The sequence below is a fragment of the Pseudophryne corroboree genome, chromosome 4, assembly GCF_028390025.1.
Source record: "Pseudophryne corroboree isolate aPseCor3 chromosome 4, aPseCor3.hap2, whole genome shotgun sequence".
NCBI lineage: Eukaryota > Metazoa > Chordata > Amphibia > Anura > Myobatrachidae > Pseudophryne > Pseudophryne corroboree.
Genome location: NC_086447.1, coordinates 339,238,632 through 339,251,607, shown reverse-complemented (window position 1 = coordinate 339,251,607; position 12,976 = coordinate 339,238,632). Strand labels below are relative to the sequence as shown.

The 12,976-nt window shown below is 43.2% G+C and overlaps 1 protein-coding gene across 1 annotated transcript in view; it reads left to right on the top strand.

Annotated features, from left to right (window-relative positions):
- The window catches only part of LOC134909506 (probable cation-transporting ATPase 13A4), a 369,987-nt gene that overhangs the window by 32,070 nt on the left and 324,941 nt on the right, over positions 1-12,976 (top strand). Inside the window, exons 4-6 of the mRNA XM_063916443.1 lie at positions 8,335-8,405; positions 8,492-8,572; positions 9,107-9,176. Coding sequence (XP_063772513.1) covers positions 8,335-8,405; positions 8,492-8,572; positions 9,107-9,176 — 222 coding nt within the window. The remainder of the gene's footprint in view (positions 1-8,334; positions 8,406-8,491; positions 8,573-9,106; positions 9,177-12,976) is intronic.

Below are 12,976 nucleotides of genomic sequence, written 5' to 3'. Positions count from 1 at the left end.
AAAGAAAAAAAGAGGCGCAATGAGGTAGCTGTGTGAGTAAGATTAGCGACCCTAGTGGCCGACACAAACACCGGGCCCATCTAGGAGTGGCACTGCAGTGTCACGCAGGATGGCCCTTCCAAAAAACACTCCCCAAACAGCACATGACGCAAAGAAAAAAAGAGGCGCAATGAGGTAGCTGACTGTGTGAGTAAGATAAGCGACCCTAGTGGCCGACACAAACACCGGGCCCATTTAGGAGTGGCACTGCAGTGTCACGCAGGATGTCCCTTCCAAAAAACCCTCCCCAAACAGCACATGACGCAAAGAAAAATAAAAGAAAAAAGAGGTGCAAGATGGAATTGTCCTTGGGCCCTCCCACCCACCCTTATGTTGTATAAACAAAACAGGACATGCACACTTTAACCAACCCATCATTTCAGTGACAGGGTCTGCCACACGACTGTGACTGATATGACGGGTTGGTTTGGACCCCCCCCAAAAAAGAAGCAATTAATCTCTCCTTGCACAAACTGGCTCTACAGAGGCAAGATGTCCACCTCATCATCATCCTCCGATATATCACCGTGTACATCCCCCTCCTCACAGATTATCAATTCGTCCCCACTGGAATCCACCATCTCAGCTCCCTGTGTACTTTGTGGAGGCAATTGCTGCTGGTCAATGTCTCCGCGGAGGAATTGATTATAATTCATTTTAATGAACATCATCTTCTCCACATTTTCTGGATGTAACCTCGTACGCCGATTGCTGACAAGGTGAGCGGCGGCACTAAACACTCTTTCGGAGTACACACTTGTGGGAGGGCAACTTAGGTAGAATAAAGCCAGTTTGTGCAAGGGCCTCCAAATTGCCTCTTTTTCCTGCCAGTATAAGTATGGACTGTGTGACGTGCCTACTTGGATGCGGTCACTCATATAATTCTCCACCATTCTTTCAATGGTGAGAGAATCATATGCAGTGACAGTAGACGACATGTCCGTAATCGTTGTCAGGTCCTTCAGTCCGGACCAGATGTCAGCATCAGCAGTCGCTCCAGACTGCCCTGCATCACCGCCAGCGGGTGGGCTCGGAATTCTGAGCCTTTTCCTCGCACCCCCAGTTGCGGGAGAATGTGAAGGAGGAGATGTTGACAGGTCGCGTTCCGCTTGACTTGACAATTTTCTCACCAGCAGGTCTCTCAACCCCAGCAGACTTGTGTCTGCCGGAAAGAGAGATCCAAGGTAGGCTTTAAATCTAGGATCGAGCACGGTGGCCAAAATGTAGTGCTCTGATTTCAACAGAATGACCACCCGTGAATCCTTGTTAAGCGAATTAAGGGCTCCATCCACAAGTCCCATATGCCTAGCGGAATCGCTCCGTGTTAGCTCCTCCTTCAATGTCTCCAGCTTCTTCTGCAAAAGCCTGATGAGGGGAATGACCTGACTCAGGCTGGCAGTGTCTGAACTGACTTCACGTGTGGCAAGTTCAAAGGGCATCAGAACCTTGCACAACGTTGAAATCATTCTCCACTGCGCTTGAGACAGGTGCATTCCACCTCCTATATCGTGCTCAATTGTATAGGCTTGAATGGCCTTTTGCTGCTCCTCCAACCTCTGAAGCATATAGAGGGTTGAATTCCACCTCGTTACCACTTCTTGCTTCAGATGATGGCAGGGCAGGTTCAGTAGTTTTTGGTGGTGCTCCAGTCTTCTGTACTTGGTGCCTGTACGCCGAAAGTGTCCCGCAATTCTTCTGGCCACCGACAGCATCTCTTGCACGCCCCTGTCGTTTTTTAAAAAATTCTGCACCACCAAATTCAAGGTATGTGCAAAACATGGGACGTGCTGGAATTTGCCCATATTTAATGCACACACAATATTGCTGGCGTTGTCCGATGCCACAAATCCACAGGAGAGTCCAATTGGGGTAAGCCATTCCGCGATGATCTTCCTCAGTTGCCGTAAGAGGTTTTCAGCTGTGTGCGTATTCTGGAAAGCGGTGATACAAAGCGTAGCCTGCCTAGGAAAGAGTTGGCGTTTGCGAGATGCTGCTACTGGTGCCGCCGCTGCTGTTCTTGCGGCGGGAGTCCATACATCTACCCAGTGGGCTGTCACAGTCATATAGTCCTGACCCTGCCCTGCTCCACTTGTCCACATGTCCGTGGTTAAGTGGACATTGGGTACAGCTGCATTTTTTAGGACACTGGTGACTCTTTTTCTGAGGTCTGTGTACATTTTCGGTATCGCCTGCCTAGAGAAATGGAACCTAGATGGTATTTGGTACCGGGGACACAGTACCTCCAACAAGTCTCTAGTTGGCTCTGCAGTAATGATGGATACCGGAACCACGTTTCTCACCACCCAGGATGCCAAGGCCTCAGTTATCCGCTTTGCAGTAGGATGACTGCTGTGATATTTCATCTTCCTCGCAAAGGACTGTTGGACAGTCAATTGCTTGGTGGAAGTAGTAAAAGTGGTCTTACGACTTCCCCTCTGGGATGACCATCGCCTCCCAGCAGCAACAACAGCAGCGCCAGCAGCAGTAGGCGTTACACGCAAGGATGCATCGGAGGAATCCCAGGCAGGAGAGGAATCATCAGAATTGCCAGTGACATGGCCTGCAGGACTATTGGCATTCCTGGGGAAGGAGGAAATTGACACTGAGGGAGTTGGTGGGGTGGTTTGCGTGAGCTTGGTTACAAGAGGAAGGGATTTACTGGTCAGTGGACTGCTTCCGCTGTCACCCAAAGTTTTTGAACTTGTCACTGACTTATTATGAATGCGCTGCAGGTGACGTATAAGGGAGGATGTTCCGAGGTGGTTAACGTCCTTACCCCTACTTATTACAGCTTGACAAAGGGAACACACGGCTTGACACCTGTTGTCCGCATTTCTGTTGAAATACCTCCACACCGAAGAGCTGATTTTTTTGGTATTTTCACCAGGCATGTCAACGGCCATATTCCTCCCACGGACAACAGGTGTCTCCCCGGGTGCCTGACTTAAACAAACCACCTCACCATCAGAATCCTCCTGGTCAATTTCCTCCCCAGCGCCAGCAACACCCACATCCTCCTCATCCTGGTGTACTTCAACACTGACATCTTCAATCTGACTATCAGGAACTGGACTGCGGGTGCTCCTTCCAGCACTTGCAGGGGGCGTGCAAATGGTGGAAGGCGCATGCTCTTCACGTCCAGTGTTGGGAAGGTCAGGCATCGCAACCGACACAATTGGACTCTCCTTGTGGATTTGGGATTTCGAAGAACGCACAGTTCTTTGCGGTGCTACTGCTTTTGCCAGCTTGAGTCTTTTCATTTTTCTAGCGAGAGGCTGAGTGCCTCCATCCTCATGTGAAGCTGAACCACTAGCCATGAACATAGGCCAGGGCCTCAGCCGTTCCTTGCCACTCCGTGTGGTAAATGGCATATTGGCAAGTTTACGCTTCTCCTCCGACAATTTTATTTTAGGTTTTGGAGTCCTTTTTTTACTGATATTTGGTGTTTTGGATTTGACATGCTCTGTACTATGACATTGGGCATCGGCCTTGGCAGACGACATTGCTGGCATTTCATCGTCTCGGCCATGACTAGTGGCAGCAGCTTCAGCACGAGGTGGAAGTGGATCTTGATCTTTCCCTAATTTTGGAACCTCAACATTTTTGTTCTCCATATTTTAATAGGCACAACTAAAAGGCACCTCAGGTAAACAATGGAGATGGATGGATACTAGTATACAATTATGGACGGACTGCCGAGTGCCGACACAGAGGTAGCTACAGCCGTGGACTACCGTACTGTACTGTGTCTGCTGCTAATATAGACTGGTTGATAAAGAGATGTAGTAGTATGTATGTATAAAGAAGAAAGAAAAAAAAAACACGGGTAGGTGGTATACAATTATGGACGGACTGCCGAGTGCCGACACAGAGGTAGCTACAGCCGTGAACTACCGTACTGTACTGTGTCTGCTGCTAATATAGACTGGTTGATAAAGAGATGTAGTAGTATGTATGTATAAAGAAGAAAGAAAAAAAAACCTCGGGTAGGTGGTATACAATTATGGACGGACTGCCGAGTGCCGACACAGAGGTAGCTACAGCCGTGGACTACCGTACTGTACTGTGTCTGCTGCTAATATAGACTGGTTGATAAAGAGATGTAGTAGTATGTATGTATAAAGAAGAAAGAAAAAAAAACCTCGGGTAGGTGGTATACAATTATGGACGGACTGCCGAGTGCCGACACAGAGGTAGCTACAGCCGTGAACTACCGTACTGTACTGTGTCTGCTGCTAATATAGACTGGTTGATAAAGAGATGTAGTAGTATGTATGTATAAAGAAGAAAGAAAAAAAAACCACGGGTAGGTGGTATACAATTATGGACGGACTGCCGAGTGCCGACACAGAGGTAGCTACAGCCGTGGACTACCGTACTGTACTGTGTCTGCTGCTAATATAGACTGGTTGATAAAGAGATGTAGTAGTATGTATGTATAAAGAAGAAAGAAAAAAAAACCACGGGTAGGTGGTGTACAATTATGGACGGACTGCCGAGTGCCGACACAGAGGTAGCTACAGCCGTGAACTACCGTACTGTACTGTGTCTGCTGCTAATATAGACTGGTTGATAAAGAGATGTAGTAGTATGTATGTATAAAGAAGAAAGAAAAAAAAACCACGGGTAGGTGGTATACAATTATGGACGGACTACCGAGTGCCGACACAGAGGTAGCTACAGCCGTGGACTACCGTACTGTACTGTGTCTGCTGCTAATATAGACTGGTTGATAAAGAGATGTAGTAGTATGTATGTATAAAGAAGAAAGAAAAAAAAACCACGGGTAGGTGGTATACAATTATGGACGGACTGCCGAGTGCCAACACAGAGGTAGCTACAGCCGTGAACTACCGTACTGTACTGTGTCTGCTGCTAATATAGACTGGTTGATAAAGAGATGTAGTAGTATGTATGTATAAAGAAGAAAGAAAAAAAAACCACGGGTAGGTGGTATACAATTATGGATGGACTGCCGAGTGCCGACACAGAGGTAGCTACAGCCGTGAACTACTGTACTGTACTGTGTCTGCTGCTAATATAGACTGGTTGATTAAGAGATGTAGTAGTATGTATGTATAAAGAAGAAAGAAAAAAAAACACGGGTAGGTGGTATACAATTATGGACGGACTGCCGAGTGCCGACACAGAGGTAGCTACAGCCGTGGACTACCGTACTGTACTGTGTCTGCTGCTAATATAGACTGGTTGATAAAGAGATGTAGTAGTATGTATGTATAAAGAAGAAAGAAAAAAAAACCACGGGTAGGTGGTATACAATTATGGACGGACTGCCGAGTGCCGACACAGAGGTAGCTACAGCCGTGAACTACCGTACTGTACTGTGTCTGCTGCTAATATAGACTGGTTGATAAAGAGATGTAGTAGTATGTATGTATAAAGAAGAAAGAAAAAAAAAACACGGGTAGGTGGTATACAATTATGGACGGACTGCCGAGTGCCGACACAGAGGTAGCTACAGCCGTGGACTACCGTACTGTACTGTGTCTGCTGCTAATATAGACTGGTTGATAAAGAGATGTAGTAGTATGTATGTATAAAGAAGAAAGAAAAAAAAAACCACGGGTAGGTGGTATACAATTATGGATGGACTGCCGAGTGCCGACACAGAGGTAGCTACAGCCGTGAACTACCGTACTGTGTCTGCTGCGACTGGATGATAAATAATGATATAAAAAATATATATATATCACTACTGCAGCCGGACAGGTATATATTATATAATGACGGACCTGCTGGACACTGTCTGTCAGCAGAATGAGTTTTTTATAGAATAAAAAAAAAAAACACCACACAAGTGAAGTCACACGACGAGTGTTTAACTTTTTCAGGCAATCACTATATAGTATACTACTAACTATACTGGTGGTCAGTGTGGTCAGGTCACTGGTCAGTCACACTGGCAGTGGCACTCCTGCAGCAAAAGTGTGCACTGTTTAATTTTAATATAATATGTACTCCTGGCTCCTGCTATAACCTATAACTGGCACTGCAGTGCTCCCCAGTCTCCCCCACAATTATAAGCTGTGTGAGCTGAGCACAGTCAGATAGATATACATAGATGATGCAGCACACTGGGCTGAGCAGTGCACACAGATATGGTATGTGACTGAGTCACTGTGTGTATCGTTTTTTTCAGGCAGAGAACGGATATATTAAATAAAACTGCACTGTCTGGTGGTCACTGTGGTCAGTCACTAGTAAACTCTGCACTCTCTACACTTCTACAGTACTCCTAAGCTCCAGTAAATCAGGTCAATCTCTCTCTCTCTCTCTTCGAATCTAAATGGAGAGGACGCCAGCCACGTCCTCTCCCTATCAATCTCAATGCACGTGTGAAAATGGCGGCGACGCGCGGCTCCTTATATAGAATCCGAGTCTCGAGAGAATCCGACAGCGTCATGATGACGTTCGGGCGCGCTCGGGTTAACCGAGCAAGGCGGGAGGATCCGAGTCTGCTCGGACCCGTGAAAAAAACCATGAAGTTCGGGCGGGTTCGGATTCAGAGAAACCGAACCCGCTCATCTCTAGTATAATGTGAGTTTGTTTCGAAACTCAGTGTGTAATATCCTGTTCATTGGAGGGTGTGAGTTTAAAAGTTACATTAATGATACCAATGAGATCCGTGAGATCCATGCAGGCTTCTTTGTGTTAAAAGTTAATAAAAGTGTTAAAAAAAATAAAACAATAAATCATAACCAGCACCGGGGGCTTGCAGAGCCTGGTGCTGGTGATGACAATACGGGGACCCCTATGTTTGTTATTTTTACCAATTTTGTGATTTGTCGGTGCGAGAATGCCTTTTGTGAGTTTTATGTGTTTACATATTCTCAAAGCCTATTACAAATTTGCATGGTTTTTGTGGAAAACTCACTTATCCTTACAAATTGCAACCTATCACATTCCACTCAAAGTGTCTTTTGTGAGAGTAATATAAAATGAACTTGATCTTACCGCACTTTTGCTATTCTAGTATAGAATATCCATATAGACTATTGAAACTCTGCAACATTCCTAATATGCAGATAAAATATGGGCCCTCATTCCGAGTTGATCGGTCGCAAGGCGAATTTAGCAGAGTTACACACGCTTAGTCTACGCCTACTGGGAGTGTATCTTAGCATCTTAAAAGTGCGAACGAAGTTTACGCAATATTGCGAACAAAAAAAACTTAGCAGTTTTAGAGTAGCTCCAGACTTACTCTGCCTGTGCGATCAGTTCAGTGCTTGTCGTTCCTGGTTTGACGTCACAAACACTCCCAGCGTTCGCCCAGACACTCCCCCGTTTCTCCGGCCACTCCTGCGTTTTTTCCGGAAACGGTAGCGTTTGCAGCCACACGCCCATAAAACGCCGTGTTTCCGCCCAGTAACACCCATTTCCTGTCAATCACACTACGTTCGCCGGTGCGAACAAAAAGCCGTGAGTAAAAATACTTTCTTCATAGCAGAATTACTTAGCGCAGTCGCAGTGCGAACATTGCGCATGCGCTCTAAGCTGATTTTCACTGCGATGCGAAAAAAAAGAACGAGCGAACGACTCGGAATGAGGGCCATGGTTTGTAAGATGAATAAAATCCTTACTTACCAAGCCAGCATTAATGGAAATGTATATGTCATGTACTTGAGGATTTATCTTCCCTTGGTAACAAAACATATGATGATAGTTTATTGTATACACAGAACATACCGTGGGAGGAATTCAATTAAACATGCTATATAATAGCATTGGGAATGAGGGCCCGGAGCTGCTGTATTCCATTAGCTGTACCCCACACTTAAGTAGGGAGATGCAGATTACTGCTCCTAAAGAATGCTGTTTAGCAGCAGTAAACATCATTCTATGCCTTAAGTGCCTGGTGTGATGCTGTTAGCGCGGGAAGTAAGCCAACAACTCACATCGTTGTACTATTTTTGTTTGATCACTTCAGAAGGCTGCAAGCAGAAATCCTTGGTTAATTGAATAGCTCCGGGCACTCAACCTAGTGCTGTTCAGTAGTGTGTTTAATTGAATCGCCCCCTTGTTTGGAATTTTCAGTATGACTAGCAGTACTTATATTTTTCTGCCATACAGTAATTTCTTTACACCATATAAAAAGTTCAGCGATATAACAGCCATCATCACAATGAGAAAATAATTTAAACAATATATTTGAAAAAATTCACAGAAGGGTAGAAACATGTATATAGTTTTTTTTCCTTTTTTTAAAGATACCATGCAATAGATGCCTCATTTGTTACAATGAACTGATTATTAATAAAAATGAATACCTTTTAGGTGCGCTATATACAAGTACGCAAAATACGCTATTTATGGGTCCCTCCTGAAGCCAAGTTTACAAAAATTGGGTGAGTCAAATGGAATTAAAAAGTGAAATAGAGATTTATGCATCAAATCCATATTGTAAGGATTACTATGTGATGTTTTGTCCCAGCGTTCTAGATGATAGCCTCTCGTGCTCAGACATCCATTCAAAATATGGTATTGGTCTCTCCAAAGAAGAACAAGACATCAGGTATGAAACATTCTACATACCTTAATATGCAGTCACGTTATCTTATTTTCTGGATATTAATAATGAGGAGCACACAAAGACATGGGGGTAGATTTACTATCTGGTGGTGTTGCCCATATAGACTGATCTATCTTTCTCTACTGCATCCTTGAAAATGATAGAATAATTTTTAGAAATTTTAGTACATCCACCCCATGGTGTTAGTATTGCTGTCGGCCAATACTGGGGCTTGGGGTTCCATTGTTATCAGAAAGATATTTGCATAGAGAATGTATGTTCTCCCAATGTTCTTGTGGGCTTTCTCCAGGTTCCGGGGTCCTACTCCCTGTAGTAGAGAAATTCCATATCAAACTCCAATGGGGAAGGATTTAAGATGTATAAATACATTTCTGCTTGTAAAATCTACGTAATTTGCTGGCAAAATATAGAAAAATGATAATTATAGTGGACCTTCTCTTTTTACCAGCTTTGCTAATGTTATGAATGTTTTTCTGCAACTGTTGTACAGTTATTTTTCATCTTATGTTTGGGCAGACGACAAATCTGTGGGCTAAACACAATCACAGTGAAGATCACGCCAATCTGGACACTACTGGTCAAAGAGGTAGGATCATAATATGGACTAATGCTATAGAAGTACCTCTGTGTGCGCACATTCAATTTAGTTAGTGGCAATAAATCAATATTCTGTATATTCCATATAGACACAGGGATTTTGCAATAGCCATAAAGATTATACCTGTCACTCATGTTTAAATAAAAAAGGTAAAACACAGACACTTTTCCATAGTAGAAATGGTTTACGGATTAGTCTACAATGCTGGTCGATCAATTGCAAAATCAAGATAACATGGGACTTAATGAAAGGACATTAATTTCACAGTTACTACAATAGTTTTGGGTTATAGCCAAGAGACTATTAGATCAATGGGAGACCTCCCGTGAAATCAGGTAAAGATCCTGGAAGAGCTCCCACTGGCATGCAATGTGGGTGAAGATGTGCAATGAAGACACAAACTGTATGATGCACATGGCCTCCCATAGGGGAATAGTAATGCAACTGTATCATCATGAATCTTGTCCTACTTCCTCAATCACACACAGGATGACATCAAGCCAGGTTCAACTGTCCTATGATTTCATATATAATAAAGGCATTTATTGGAGGGATGATTTATCAATCACTGTAGGTAAGATTGCAATGTATTTTTGTACTGTAACTAGAGATGTGCACCGGATTTGGGTTTTGTGTTTTGAATTCGGTTTCGCGGCCGTGTTTTGGATTCCGACGCGTTTTGGCAAAACCTCCCTGAAAATTTTTTGTCGGATTTGGGTGTGTTTTGGATTCGGGTGTTTTTTTTCAAAAAAACCTCAAAAACAGCTTAAATCATAGAATTTGGGGGTAATTTTGATCCTATAGTATTATTAACCTCAATAACCACAATTTCCACTGATTTCCAGTCTAGTCTGAACACCTCACACCTCACAATACTATTTTTAGTCCTAAAATTTGCACCGAGGTCGCTGGATGACTAAGCAAAGCGACCCAAGAGGGCGGCACAAACACTTGGCCCATCTAGGAGTGGCACTGCAGTGTCAGACAGGATGGCACTTAAAAAAATTGGCCCCAAACAGCACATGATGCAAAGAAAAGAGAAAAAGAGGTTCACTGTGGTCACTGGATGGCTAAGCTAAGCGACACAAACACCTCAATATCACAGGAATTATTCGCTCTAATCAATGGTATTATTGGTCCAAATCACTGGGAGAAAATGACAAAATCACTGGAATTATTCGTTCTAATCAATGGTATTATTGGTTGAAATCACTGGAAGAAAATGACAAAATCACTGGAATTAGTCGTTCTAATCAATGGTATTGTTGGTCCAAATCACTGGAAGAAAATGACAAAATCACTGGAATTATTCATTCTAATCAATGGTATTATTGGTCCAAATCACTGGAAGAAAATGACAAAATCACTGGAATTATTTGTAAACATTTGTAGAAAGTTGCTGCTTTCTGATTACAGAAATGCTCAGATATTCCTGTGAATCCACAATCCCTTCCCAGAGGAAAAAGAAATTGAGAAACCATTGAGAACATTTGTTCTCTTTCCCTTACAAAGGAACAAACCACTTTCCAAGAAGACTGACGTTTTTGGGATTATGGAGACATAATGTTTTTGAATATAAATCCTAAAGCAGGTGGTGTATTAGAGCAAAAGAGTGCAAGAGACCAGCCATGCAGTTTCAGAAATATTATGACAAAATGTTACTGTATTTCATAAGCACTCATTCCAAACTTTGCTAAGTACTGTTTGGTATACTGTATCTGGCTTCCATGAGGTAGTTGCTCATTATTTCAGCTTCCATTGACCTTTTTGAAAGCGGTAGAAGTTATTGATTCTTTTTTTCCCCCCCTATTTTTAATTTTCTCCTGCATAGCCCAGTAAAATGTTGCAATGTTAAGTTTTGACTTGTGCCTTCTGGGGGTCCACTTCTTCACCAAACCCAGCCAAATCTCGTCCTAACCCTCTGTTCGACGTTCTCTATGTACCCCATCTGTGTCACCCATGTTTGTCTACCCCTCCCATTTAGATTGTAAGCTCTCACGAGCAGGGCCCTCTTCCCTCATGTGCTTATCCTTTGTCTTACTTTAATAATCTTCAACTGTACCACATTCAGCAGTCTTCTGCCACCTGATACTTATTCCAGTGTCATCTGCTGATGCAACTATGTGTATTTACCCTGTACTTGTCCTATACTGTCATCAACTGTAAGTTGCTGTTTTCCTGTTTGATTATTTATCTACTCTGTAATTGGGCGCTGCAGAACTCTTGTGGCGCCATATAAATAAAGGATAATAATAATAATAATAATAATAATAATAATTATAATATAGGGTGTATAATCCCCAGGTGTATCTCACACATCACACAGTACAGTATATAGGGTGTATAATCCCCAGGTGTATCTCACACATCGCTCAGTACAGATTACAGGCTGTATAATCACCAGGTGTATAACACAAGTCGCACAGTACAGTATACATACTGATCACAACAATGTAGCAGATATTGAGCACTGATTAGGATACTAGAAGTGACACAGAGCTGCAAGATACAGCAATGGCCTACTGTACTGTACTATATATGTATACTGCTGGTCACCAAAATGCTGCACTGTCCTACTATATACTGCTCACAATAATGCCGCACAGATATGGAATGGATACTTGCAGTGACACAGAGCTGCAAGATACAGCAATGGCCTACTGTACACAACTATATACTGTTGGGTCACCAAAATGCTGCACTGTAATACTATATATACTGCTCACAAAAATGCTGCACAGATATGGAATGGATACTTGCAGTGACACAGAGCTGCAAGATGCAGCAATGGCCTACTGTACAGTGTGTACACAACTATATACTGTTGGGTCACCAAAATGCTGCACTGTAATACTATATATACTGCTCACAAAAATGCTGCACAGATATGGAATGGTTACTTGCAGTGACACAGAGCTGCAAGATACAGCAATGGCCTACTGTACACAACTATATACTGTTGGGTCACCAAAATGCTGCACTGTAATACTATATATATATACTGCTCACAAAAATGCTGCACAGATATGGAATGGATACTTGCAGTGACACAGAGCTGCAAGATACAGCAATGGCCTACTGTACACAACTATATACTGTTGGGTCACCAAAATGCTGCACTGTAATACTATATATACTGCTCACAAAAATGCTGCACAGATATGGAATAGATACTTGCAGTGACACAGAGCTGCAAGATACAGCAATGGCCTACTGTACACAACTATATACTGTTGGGTCACCAAAATGCTGCACTGTAATACTATATATACTGCTCACAAAAATGCTGCACAGATATGGAATGGATACTTGCAGTGACACAGAGCTGTAAGATACAGCAATGGCCTATTGTACACAACTATATACTGTTGGGTCACCAAAATGCTGCCTGTAATACTATATATACTGCTCACAAAAATGCTGCACAGATATGTAATGGATACTTGCAGTGACACAGAGCTGCAAGATACAGCAATGGCCTACTGTACTGTACTACTATAAGTATAATTATATACTGGTGGTCCCCAGTCCCCACAATAAAGCACACTGAGCACAGATATTTGCAGCACACTGAGCACAGATATGGAGCATTTTCAGGGAGAGAACGTAGATATTTTCAGCACACTGAGCACAGATATTTGCAACACATTGAGCACAGATTACGGAGCTTTTCAGGGAGAGAACGCAGCCACGTCCTCTCCGTTCAATCGCCAATGCACAAGTGAAAATGGCGGCGACGCACGGCTCTTTATATAGAATACGAATCTCGCGAGAATCCGACAGCGGGA